Raw genomic sequence first — 13,058 nt, 5'->3', positions numbered from 1 at the left:
GGAACACTGGCATCTCATTTTAAAAAGAGGAGGGGTTACAACACATATTTATAATCTCCACGGAACGCTGACATCTCATTTTAAACCATGTTGATGAAGCTTTTAAATCCCAATACCGCTTCTGATTTCACTATGTAACACAATTTTTGTTCCTGGGTAGTAAGTGTTATTTCCTAATTGCTTATGCCTCAAAAGTATAGAAAATGGCTATTATTCCCCACAAACTTTGCTTTTGTGACCAGAGTGATATGTTGAAATTTACCTATTTCCAATGAGAAAACGGGCGAATTTGTGTCTTTTCGTTCACATAAAGTCAGAAAAAAACAACATATGAATCCAAATTAACATGTATTTATACTAAAGTAATACAAAAATGACTACAAAAGATTTAGAAGCGAGTCGTTTTTCGAGATTTACGATTATAATGTAAATCACTTTCACGAATCAGCCCCCAAATGTAGTCTCCGATCATGTTCTCGTTATACTGTCCTTCATTGACAGCTCATCCAGGAGCCTCAAAGCCGTGCTGCTCCATAATGGTAACAAGTACCCGTCTCTTCCCCTGGCTCACTCGGTGCACCTCAAAGAGGATTACAACAGCATCAAGACCTTGCTGGACGCCTTGAAGTATGATGAGTACGGCTGGGACCCCCGGAAGGTGCTGATGCCACCACTGCACATCAAATTGGGCCTTTTGAAACAATTTGTCAGAGCTCTAGATAAGGAGTCGGCAGCCTTCAAGTACCTTCAAGACTTCTTCCCTAAGCTGTCTGAGGCAAAGGTCAAAGCCGGTGTCTTCGTCGGACCACAGATAAAGAAGATCCTGGAGTGCAATGAATTCCCCAAGAAGCTCACTAGTAAGGAGAAAGCGGCTTGGAACAGCTTTGTCGCAGTGGTTCGGGGCTTCCTGGGCAATCACAAGGCCGAAAACTATGTGGAGCTGTTTGAGACTCTGGTGAAGAACTACGGCACAATGGGCTGTAGGATGTCCCTCAAAGTCCATATCCTTGATGCTCATCTTGATAAATTCAAGGAGAACATGGGAGCGTACTTGGAGGAGCAAGGCGAGCGCTTCCACCAGGATATACTGGACTTTGAACGCCGCTACCAAGGACAGTATAACGAGAACATGATCGGAGACTACATTTGGGGGCTGATTCGTGAAAGTGATTTACAGTATAATCGTAAATCTCGAAAAACTACTCACTTCTAAATCTTTTGTAGTCATTTTTGTATTACTTTAGTATAAATACATGTTAATTTGGATTCATATGTTGTTTCTTTCTGACTTTATGTGAACGAAAAGACACAAATTCGCCCGTTTTCTCATTGGAAATAGGTAAATTTCAACATATCACTCCTGGTCACAAAAGTAAAGTTTGTGGGGAATAATAGCCATTTTCTATACTTTTGAGGCATAAGCAATTAGGAAATAACACTTACTACCCAGGAACAAAAAAAAAAATAATAATTGTTACACAGTGTTTTTAATCATTCACACTGATTTTTAACAGTGTCTTACAAATACAGTAACTTGTGAAAAGCATACAAAGTGGGGACGCCCCCACGCGGAATAAATCATTTTCTACAAAACATGCTTTGCTTTATAATTAAACTAGCATAACAATTTAAAAAAGTTGGTTAACTGGTTTACCTTTGTCATTCACCCTGTGGGGTTCCACGGTCTGAAATGAAGAATCCTGAATAATGATGTCATTAGGATGGTGTGTAAAAGTACCTGCTGTTGGGAGATGACCAGGTTTTCTATGGGCTGTGGTTCCTCAAACAGCTGCATCTCCTCAATGATGTGGACCTTGGAACCGATTTCAAGTGCTTTGTGCAGCCAGCCGTCATCTACAGTAAGTGAGAGCGAGAGGGAGGGAGGGAGGAAGGAAGGGAGAGAGAGAGAGGGTGAGATACCCATATGAGAGGGAGAGTGAGAGAGGGAGAGAGCAATAGGGTGAGATACCCACATGAGAATGTGAGAAGGAGAGAGAGGGAGAGAGAGCAAGAGGGTGAGATACCCATGTGAGAATGTGAGAGAGGGAGAAACACAAATGGAGAATTTAAAGAGAGCTACAGGGCAAGGGCTGAGAAGGCAGCTGCAGTAGCACAGGGCTGTGTGGAAACACCACCATTACTGTGCTCAAACCAAACTGGAATTACCCACAGTGATGCACTTATTACTGTTATTACACACTGTACTCATTAACACCATTAAAAGGTGTAGACATCTGCCATGCTTTAGCTGGAATAGATCATCTCTGTAATTATAACCAGCACTGACATTTGTTTTAAACAAACAAAAAACAACAATATAAAACTAATAGTTGTATGTAACAGGAGAGTATGTAACAATGTAGCAATTTCATTTCACCATTATAATATTTCAGTTTTAAAAGGGTAAAGCTGTGGGCTATAAATACTTGATCATGGACAGTTCTAGGGTCCCATACCAGTTCCTATAAACAGCACATCGTACGTCCGGCCGTCCAAGGCTGTGACTCTATCCACTGCTATCCTGGTGTAGTCCACGCCCCTCTTGAACAGCAGCGGCCGCTCCTCCTGGGGCCTGACTTGCTGGAACATGAGTGGGTGCCTCCTGACGAACTCGAGCACGTTGTCGGGGAGGTCCCGGGACATGTTGAAGCTCTTTGCTCTCAATGCGTCCGTGATGCACTGTGGGGGGAGTGGGAGGATTGGGTCAGAGGAACTGTAGCAGTGAAACAGCCAGCACAGAGAGACAGCCAGCACAGGGGACCAGCACACAGAGAGACAGCCAGCACAGGAGACCAGCACACAGAGAGACAGCCAGCACAAGAGAGACGAGCACACAGAGACACAGCCAGCACAGGGGACCAGCACACAGAGAGACAGCCAGCAAACAGAGAGAAAGCCAGTACAGGAGAACAGCAAACAGAGACAGCCAGCACAGGAGAACAGCACACAGAGAGACAGCCAGCACAAGAGAGACAGCCAGCACAGGAGAACAGCACACAGAGACAGCCAGCACAGGAGACCAGCACACAGAGAGACAGCCAGCACACAGAGAGACAGCCAGCACAGGACAACACCACACAAAGAGACAGCCAGCACAGGACAACACCACACAGAGAGACAGCGAGCACAGGACAACACCACACAGAGAGACAGCCAGCACAGGAGAACAGCAGGGTCACCCTGTGTATTCTGATTATTGGTATTATTAATAATATTAGCAGTGACGAAGAAGAAGAAGAAGGTGGTGGTATCTTCTGGTAGCACAGACACACAGTAGTGCACTTTAACACATAGTGCTATATGTATGCTTTTGTTTTTCTTTGCAGCGATCAACATTAATGAAGATTTATTGAACTATTGCAAAAGGGGTCTTGTTTAACATTGTAACTCCTTGGCAGTTCCCATTGTGAGGTCAGCATTGAGCACAGAGAGGTGTGAAGGGGACAAGCAGCTGCAGCCTCACCGAGCCAGGCCTTGGCTCTGGTACCACGCCGCTGTATCGGCTCCACTCGGGAGAGGACTCCTGCTTCTCCATGTAAGCACCGCTAAACGCCTCCTGGATGTCTTTAATAGAGAACTTGCAGACAGCAGAGGCTTTCACATTCTTCCTGTTTTGAAAGAGACGGTGACGTTACACAGTATAGTGATACAAACCCTCACTGTAGAGCTGAGCCTAACAATAGCACTAATGGATCATCCATCTCGAAGATCTACAGGACTGACGTTGCAGCACGGCACATTTAAAAATCATGGGGAATGGGATGGAAATAACCTGAAATCACAGCCGAAGGGTTTACAAGATTTATGATGTGCTTTTCACGTGTGGTTAACGCAATCGCTTAATAATGTTAAATAATTCAACCAGCTAATTATAAGCTTGCCAAAAATACGTTTTTAAAAAGACTGACTCCTCCCTTCTAAGTCATGAAACCCACAGATACTGCCCTAAAGCCATCAGCAGACACAGTATACAAAGCTGTGATGCAGCAAGCATGTGACCAAGCCACCAAGCTATCTGTGCACTTCAAAGCCAGCCTAGAGCAAAGGAGAAACTGTACGGCTGTCTCGCCACTGTATAAAACAATAGAAAGAACATTAGTTTGAAAGCACGACTCTAGAACACAGAGCGCCCAGTAGCTGCAGTACCTTTTCATACGAACAGGATCAGTTGTATAAAGATATGATATCTATTAAAAAAGGGCCAAGTTGTCCACTGCCATCTTTAAAACTGGGGCACAATTCCCTATTACTATGACACAATTCTCATTTACACAGTAACCTCCTGGGACCTGCCCATGAATAAAAGATGCTCCGCCTCTCTGTCTACCTGTCAGCAGACTCTCCGACTCGTCAGCAGTACTGTACTGTATGGTCACTGTAAGTCTGCACCACACTGGGCTCGGGGCTTTTTCGGGTTCGAGGCGATTAATGAGTTTTACTTAACAAGGAAGGAAGATGTTAAACACATGGCACTTTGGTGAGCAAAGAGGGGGAAAACCAGTTCTGCGGTATATCGATACCTATCGTATATCATTTGTACTGCATGCATTTCCCCAATATTTCTAATACGAGATCTATCCAGCTTTGTACTGCATGCATTTCCCCAATATTTCTAATACAAGATCTATCCAGCTTTGTACTGCATGCATTTCCGCAATGATCATTCAGAACAGACAGAATAAACCCTGAGCAGCAGAGTCCCTTCAGTGGATAAGCCACAACCCCCTTTCACAGTCACTGTTTTTATTGCCATTTAATCAATATTCTGGTGTATTACAACTATATCATTGTAATAATAGATTTGACATGTTATCATGGTACTACAAGCATCAGACCTTTAAAATAATCAAACCAAGTGCCAATGACTTGGATCAAAGACTGGCTAAAATCCTGTTTGAGTCCTACCTCCCCCTCATCATGAATCTATTCCCTTTCAGTCTGAAAGCGCAGATAAGGCAAATGGGTATTTGGCTTTGGGAGCTAATCCCATTACTTAATTTGCTCTTCTTGCAGGCAGCTGTGTGCTAAATGATGGAATTGAAAAGCTGGATTCACCAGGGGCTGCCAAGCCACCTCACCCAGATGATTATATTTTTTATATATGAATATTCCACCTCTACGTAAAAAGTGAAGAGCAAAGGGATTACAAAGATCACCCTAAACCATCCACAGTGTTAATTCCACCACTCTGCATCAAAGAGCACACTCCCTCCTAAGCTTAACCCTAAATGATGGCAGTACACGTGTCAGAGACACTCCTCTCCTGCTGCAAGGCAGCGTAGCCCTCGACTCCCGTCACTCACCACTGCGAGCCGAAGACCCCGTAGAAGAGGCTGTCCTGCCAGCCCCCGGCGCCGGCCTCTCGCACGAAGACGCTGCGCAGGATGTTGAAGTGGAAGTCGTAGTCAGGGATGGAGCAGACCAGGCGCGCTTTCAGGAAGGACGTCCACTTCTTCTGCAGGGTCCACAGCCCGCCCCAGTCCCCCTGTGGCACAAACAGGAAGCCAGGTCAGAGCTGCTCTCTCAGACCTCCTGGACCTCCTGGAGGAACCGTCCCAATTCAATCACAGTTAGGCTGGGTGAAGAGTTAGGGGGGGTATTTCCTTAGATGGCAGATCATCTGTTTTATTTTATTGGGGTGATCTGATTTAAGGGGTGAAGGGACTAAGCTTCTTGCTCCTTTCTGCTGTAAATCCAGGATCCACAGTGCTTGTGCGCTCATATTCAAACGCTGCACTGCCAGTTCAAACATCTTTTGTAAGGGGTTGAAAGAAGCCTGGGTTTACTGATTTATGTATTTATTTTAAAGTCCATGGTTGAACTTTACACACACTTTTGATGTTTGTGCTCTTTCTAAACCAAGGTTTACTATATCAGTCCAGCAAGGACATATCCTATGATTGAGCAAGTAGCCTCTGACCTTCTTTAAAGAGAACAAACAAGCAAGACAGCAAGCACCAAGAATCATTAACCCTACCCTGCCACACACACCAGGAATCATTAACCCTGCCCTGCCACACACACCAGGAATCATTAACCCTGCCCTGCCACACACACCAGGAATCATTAACCCTGCCCTGCCACACACACCAGGAATCATTAACCCTGCCCTGCCACACACACCAGGAATCATTAACCCTGCCCTGCCACACACCAGGAATCATTAACCCTGCCCTGCCACACACCAGGAATCATTAACCCTGCCCTGCCACACACCAGGAATCATTAACCCTGCCCTGCCACACACACCAGGAATCATTAACCCTGCCCTGCCACACACCAGGAATCATTAACCCTGCCCTGCCACACACACCAGGAATCATTAACCCTGCCCTGCCGCACACCAGGAATCATTAACCCTGCCCTGCCACACACACCAGGAATCATTAACCCTGCCCTGCCACACACACCAGGAATCATTAACCCTGCCCTGCCACACACACCAGGAATCATTAACCCTGCCCTGCCACACACACCAGGAATCATTAACCCTGCCCTGCCACACACACCAGGAATCATTAACCCTGCCCTGCCACACACCAGGAATCATTAACCCTGCCCTGCCGGACACACCAGGAATCATTAACCCTGCCCTGCCACACACACCAGGAATCATTAACCCTGCCCTGCCACACACCAGGAATCATTAACCCTGCCCTGCCACACACACCAGGAATCATTAACCCTGCCCTGCCACACACACCAGGAATCATTAACCCTGCCCTGCCACACACACCAGGAATCATTAACCCTGCCCTGCCGGACACACCAGGAATCATTAACCCTGCCCTGCCACACACACCAGGAATCATTAACCCTGCCCTGCCACACACCAGGAATCATTAACCCTGCCCTGCCACACACACCAGGAATCATTAACCCTGCCCTGCCGGACACACCAGGAATCATTAACCCTGCCCTGCCACACACACCAGGAATCATTAACCCTGCCCTGCCGGACACACCAGGAATCATTAACCCTGCCCTGCCGGACACACCAGGAATCATTAACCCTGCCCTGCCACACACACCAGGAATCATTAACCCTGCCCTGCCACACACACCAGGAATCATTAACCCTGCCCTGCCACACACACCAGGAATCATTAACCCTGCCCTGCCACACACCAGGAATCATTAACCCTGCCCTGCCGGACACACCAGGCCTTAGTGTAGTTACCATGGCATCAAAAGCCTAGAAGTACCTCCAATGTTTTTTTTCAAAGTACACTTTTCCTTGAGAAAGTTATGTTAAACACACTGTAACGTTGGGAAGTTGGCTCAAGTGTTTGTAGCAGTAGTGGTCGTCACAGGCCGACCAGATGGTGTGTCTTTCAGCTCCTGTACAAAGTGCACCTGCAGATCTGCACCCGACACCATGCGATCCCTTACTGACCAGGTTACTCTTTAACCAGGGGCAGATGCTGACATACAGTATTATTATTATTATTATTATTATTATTATTATTATTATTATTTTATTTAGCAGACGCCTTTATCCAAGACGACTTACAGAGACTAGGGTGTTAACTATGCATCAGCTGCAGAGTCACTTACAAATACGTCTCACCCGAAAGACGGAGCACAAGGAGGTTAAGTGACTTGCTCAGGGTCACACAATGAGTCAGTGGCTGAGGTGGGATTTGAACCAGGGACCTCCTGGTTATAAGCCCTTTTCTTTAACCACTGGACCACACAGTATGCTTTGACATGCCAGCACTCGGTGGAGTTGTGCTCTTGAGACTCCAGCGTCTGTCCTGCTCTCAGGCAGCCCTGCTCACTATACTTACTCTGCACACACGAGCCACCCTGGCCACTCTGGACTGGCTGAAGGAGGAGCTTTCCTCACCGCTCTTCTCAGTGAAGAAGAAGTAGATCTTATCATCGTCTCCAATTGAGCTGTCAACACTCTCTCTCAACACTGCAGAGCCCACGAAGTTTGCCTCTAGACAACACAGAATCCAGAGACACAGTCCTTTAGCAAACACATGGCTGTTATCAGTGTAATCTTCCAGCAAATGGGGCTCCTCATCCAGACAGCCACTGGGAAAGAATTCTGTGTGCAGGACCTCAGAGAATGAAAAGGTACAGTGACGGGCTAGTGCAGGGGTGGCCAAACCTGGGCCTGGAGAGCCACAATCCTGCAGCTTTTCTGGGTATTTTTAAAACATCAATGGCTAAAAACCTGGATTTTTTTTAAGACAATAATTGGTTGAATAAAGTAATGAAGAACTCGGGATGAAAAGCTGAAGTCCCTGCTCTCTCCAGGAGCGGGGTTGCCCCCCCTGTGCTAATGCTCACCGTCTAGCCAGCGAGTGGGGGTTTCCTCGGTCTTCAGCATTGGCTGCGGGATGTTGCGGCGGATGTCCGGCACGCTGCGGAACTCGTACTGTGTTGCCGTGTACATCTCGCCGTCTGTGGAGAGACGGTATTCACGGAGATCATGCAACACCCTCTTTCTGTTCCAACACGGTCTTATAAAAAGCTGTGGTCCAATCCTAACTCCTGTGGAGGCTACTTGTAAGAAGTTTTGTTTGATTTTATTCATTCATGCTTTAACCATTTACAAGAGTGTGCTGGCAGAGATGAGCAGAAACACACAGCAGTAAATTCACATCATTAAAAACAACATCACTCTAAAAGACAATCTCATCATACATTCAATCTAGGATTGGAAACCTTTATCTTAGTTATTGCTCTACATTTAGCTGATACATCTGGGTTATTTATCTGACGTGTAAGCGTAGATGGTAAACTGTACTTGGGTGTATTTACATGTGTTTAATACAGACTGCTAGCAACGTTTAAGCACTCTTGTCTGCCTATACTGTTCCTTGTCAGGATAAACCACAGGTGCAATTTTAGAGCATTTTACAGCACTCTCGAATCACTCCAGACTGCATCAGCCAGCCAGCCATGTTATTATTCCAATATTATCTTTAACAATAGGAGGCGCACGAAATCCAGGGAGATTCTCCATGCTGTAAAATGGTCTAATAAAACAGGTGTGTACTGGGGTGGGTAGAAGATTGTAAAATGGTCTAATAAAACAGGTGTGTACTGGGGTGGGTAGAAGATTGTAAAATGGTCTAATAAAACCCAGGTGTGTACTGGGGTGGGTAGAAGATTGTAAAATGGTCTAATAAAACCCAGGTGTGTACTGGGGTGGGTAGAAGTTTGTTTAAAGCAGCCCCTAAGGGACTAGCTGAAAAGTGTGTCCATGAAGAGATCGAAAGACAGATAGAAAGAGTGGCCAGTCAGCTGGGGATGTGCCATACCTACTAGGAGTCCGGTGTACCCTTTAGCCGGGTCGTAGGGGCACTTCTCCGACCCCTCCTCGAAGCCAGAGGACAGACGGAACTGCTCTGTGTCCTGAAACAACGGGGTCTGGTTAGACTGGAGAAGAATCCCTCCAACTCTCATAATCCATCCAGCTACATACGATAAATGCACTCAGCAAATTACACTTAGCATTATTAACTAGACATTGTTTTTTGTATACAGTAGATGTCTGATAATGTGGGTGTCTGTTGTGCAGAACTGAAATGTTGCATGACATTTTCATTTCCATAAAATGCATAATACTGTCAGAGTGTAGGAATGGATTTCAAATGACATTCATTTTGATTTCATCAACTCACAAACTTATAAGTGTTTGTTTTAAGTGGAAGCTACACACAAGACAGTACAAAAGCAGCCCTACAATATAAGCACAGAGCGGGTGGAAGGCGTGGGTTCCACAGGTGTAGAGATGGGTCTCGTTGAACCTCTGCAGGAACCTGATGTGGTTAAAGCACTCTGTCTGTAACGAATGAGAGAGGCAGGGGATTAGTCTTACTGGACAGCCGTGTGTTCGATTCGCTAAGCACAGTTCTAGCACAATTATTTAACATCTGGCTTGAAAACAGGACCGTTTTGTCAAAATGGCCAAAGGACTAAAGATCCACAAGATCCCGGGTTCAAATCCAATATCTGAGGCCGAATTAAATGTGCAACGCCTACAGTGGCAAGCCACTTGGTCTCAGATGAACTTGCATCTCAGCTGAGCTACTCAGCCAAGAATTAATTTTGAAAAGAACACAATTAGAAGCAAAGAAAAAAGGCATGAGAACCGAGTCAGTCTGCAGGGGAAAGGGAATAGAGAGTACCAGCTTTAAACTGAGCCCATTAAACACCGAAAGCATGAGAACCGAGTCAGCCTTCATCCCACACTTTGTCAAGTTGAAAGCATGTTTTATCTAACAGAAACTGTCTGATTGAAGTACGCACACAGAGAGACCAGGTGGGAACGCCTGTTTAAAAGCAGGGTTTGTCGACATGCACTCCTTTTCTAAAGGCGGTCTTGCTGGTATACAGCGAAACTGTCAGGGCAGAAAGATGCAACTAAAACATATACAGTAGAAGATGAAATGTCTACATAGCTGTGTGATCAAGACATAGCAGCCAGAGAGTCTTTCATTTCATACAGCAGGTTGATAAAACTTAATGAACTGTTAACATGAAATAGCAACCTTATTATTCCTGCCTTTGGCGTGACAGTCTTTCTTTTTATCAGCTGGTGCTTCCCAATGAATCTGCAAATTAAAAAAGAATAAAGAGAAACAAAGTTAGAATTAAGGAGCAATCTTCTGCAGTAAGAGTTTGCTGCAGGAGTGAGTGATGTTAAATCAAGGTTCTGCATACTAAGTGGGCATTAATGACACTTAAGATCCCTTGGCACTATTCTGAAGAGGAGAAGAGGTTGTCTTATAAAATACTTTGCAGTAAGTTTTAAAACCGTGGGTAATGTGGATTGCTTGATTCTACAGCAAAGAGTCTGGAAATACCTTTCCATGTCACATTCCTTCCAGCAGAACCTCTCTGGATGCCCCGTCTAACTGTGGTTTACTGTGGTTATACCACAGCCCCGTTCTATCACAATGTACTCACAGTTCTGCTGGAGCCATCTGCAATGTTGCTGGTATTGAGAGCAAACAAAGCCCCCCTCGCTCCAACATACAGGATCCCAGTCTCGTCTTCCAGTAACAGCGTGCTGTAGTTCAGGGCAGAGCTGCTGAACCGCTGGGCCCCCAGCAACCCTGCAAAACACACCAAGACAGGGAAGTGAACAGGACACACCTGACAGAGCTAAACCAGTGCACCCAGCAACCCTGCAAAACACACCCAGACAGGGAGGTGAACAGGACACAGTGACAGAGCCTAGGCAAAAACCTTTTTGGGTAGGCTCAGTATCCCATTTCGATATGAGGTGCATGTGTGTGTGTGTGTGTGTGTGTGTGTGTGTGTGTGTGTGTGCGCATGCGTGCAGAGGCAGGGGTGGGGGAGCTAGATGACGATTATGTGAGTTTGAACACCTTTGTAGTTTTGGTCTGACCCTCTCAGGTGAAAAGTGACCCATCAGGCTGAAGCAGATGAACATCGTGGTTTAACACTGTTGCTAAATCTTAAGCTGAGGGAACACAAAGCCACTTTTTCAGGAGCAGTGTCTTGAACCTGGTTCCAGGAGACCTAGTTTGAGGCAACTTTGCTGTATCAAACCCCAAGTCTCCCCTGGCGTGCCATGCAGTGCCCTGAAACTTAGTCTCCTAAAACCAAGTTCCAAGCTGCAAAGTGGCTCTGTTCTTTTCAGCTTAAGAGTCAAAAGTGCAGACGCAGGCTTGCAGGTGCTGAATGGAAATGCAGTGAAATTCACAGAGTAATTCATGTGGCAGAAGCAGGAAACGCATTGGATAAAATGATCTGTCAAACCATTTTTAGAAATAATCAATTTAGACAATTAATTTGCCGCGGTTTCCTTCTGCCACGTGCAGAATTTATTTAGCCTGCATCATGGGACACTCCTTCTATCACAGATAGCATCTCACAACAATCCCAAAACAGGCTGAGCACAGTGGAGGGGGACGGCTTGCATTCTGAACCCAAAGAACCAGTTTAAAGTTACAGGATGAACGCGGGCTCCAGTATCCCTTGAAGGGAGATCAATCAGGCACTGTGGTCTGGGATTGGGATGAAGATGAACGCGGGCTCCAGTATCCCTTGAAGGGAGATCAATCAGGCACTGTGGTCTGGGATTGGGATGAAGATGAACGCGGGCTCCAGTATCCCTTGATGGGAGATCAATCAGGCACTGTGGTCTGGGATTGGGATGAAGATGAACGCGGGCTCCAGTATCCCTTGAAGGGAGATCAATCAGGCACTGTGGTCTGGGATTGGGATGAAGATGAACGCGGGCTCCAGTATCCCTTGAAGGGAGATCAATCAGGCACTGTGGTCTGGGATTGGGATGAAGATGAACGCGGGCTCCAGTATCCCTTGAAGGGAGATCAATCAGGCACTGCGGTCTGGGATTGGGATGAAGATGAACGCGGGCTCCAGTATCCCTTGAAGGGAGACCAATCAGGCACTGTGGTCTGGGATTGCGATGAAGATGAACGCGGGCACCAGGGCGCCCTCCTTGTGTTCCCACACCGCTCCCCTGCTCTCTGCAACGTTGCAACAAAACGCGCAACCTGCGCTGAAGGACGTGGCCTGGAAACCTCGATATTTTATATTGATAAATGACTCTTCCAAACTGCCAGGAGCCATCTTAGGGGGATCGTCAAGGCAACAGGGGAAGGGCTTTTATTACTTCAACGTCTCTTACGCAATGGAAACAAAAAGGTAGACAAAGACAAATCACCCAGGCACCGAGCCAAACCCACGTATTGCTTTACCTCCCACCTACACACAGATACTCTGAATACACCCACAGCACGATGGAAACGAGAGACGATTTCCTGCTTAGATTACAAACACCGGTATCTTTTTGGATGCACACAAAAGGGTTAAATGATTAAAAAATTATTTATTTCAGGCTGTTCCAGACAAAAGCCCTTCTTCAGCTGTGAAAAAAGAAAACACACACACACACACAAGTGGGAGATACTGAAATTGAAGAAGGAATCTATGAAAAAGATCTAGGAGTTTATGCTGACTCAGAAATGTCTTCATCTAGACAATGTGGGGAAGCTATAAAAAAGGCCAACAAGATGCTCGGATATATAGTTCTGGTCACCTCT

The 13,058-nt window shown here is 46.0% G+C and overlaps 1 protein-coding gene across 3 annotated transcripts in view; it reads right to left on the bottom strand.

The window, feature by feature from the left end:
* The window catches only part of LOC117415641 (semaphorin-4G), a 34,066-nt gene that overhangs the window by 9,018 nt on the left and 11,990 nt on the right, over positions 1 to 13,058 (bottom strand). For all 3 annotated transcript variants that reach the window (XM_034026231.3, XM_059025997.1, XM_059025996.1), the window contains exons 3-12: positions 10,930 to 11,078; positions 10,512 to 10,574; positions 9,704 to 9,802; positions 9,279 to 9,372; positions 8,302 to 8,415; positions 7,791 to 7,945; positions 5,304 to 5,485; positions 3,464 to 3,608; positions 2,457 to 2,679; positions 1,739 to 1,854 (exon numbers count right to left, since the gene is read on the bottom strand). In XM_034026231.3, the coding sequence (XP_033882122.3) occupies positions 1,739 to 1,854; positions 2,457 to 2,679; positions 3,464 to 3,608; positions 5,304 to 5,485; positions 7,791 to 7,945; positions 8,302 to 8,415; positions 9,279 to 9,372; positions 9,704 to 9,802; positions 10,512 to 10,574; positions 10,930 to 11,078 (1,340 nt within the window). The remainder of the gene's footprint in view (positions 1 to 1,738; positions 1,855 to 2,456; positions 2,680 to 3,463; positions 3,609 to 5,303; positions 5,486 to 7,790; positions 7,946 to 8,301; positions 8,416 to 9,278; positions 9,373 to 9,703; positions 9,803 to 10,511; positions 10,575 to 10,929; positions 11,079 to 13,058) is intronic.

Source organism: Acipenser ruthenus, chromosome 7 (genome assembly GCF_902713425.1).
Source record: "Acipenser ruthenus chromosome 7, fAciRut3.2 maternal haplotype, whole genome shotgun sequence".
Taxonomy (NCBI): Eukaryota; Metazoa; Chordata; class Actinopteri; order Acipenseriformes; family Acipenseridae; genus Acipenser; species Acipenser ruthenus.
Note: the sequence above shows the minus strand (reverse complement) of the source record. Positions and strands in the feature narration are given on the sequence as shown.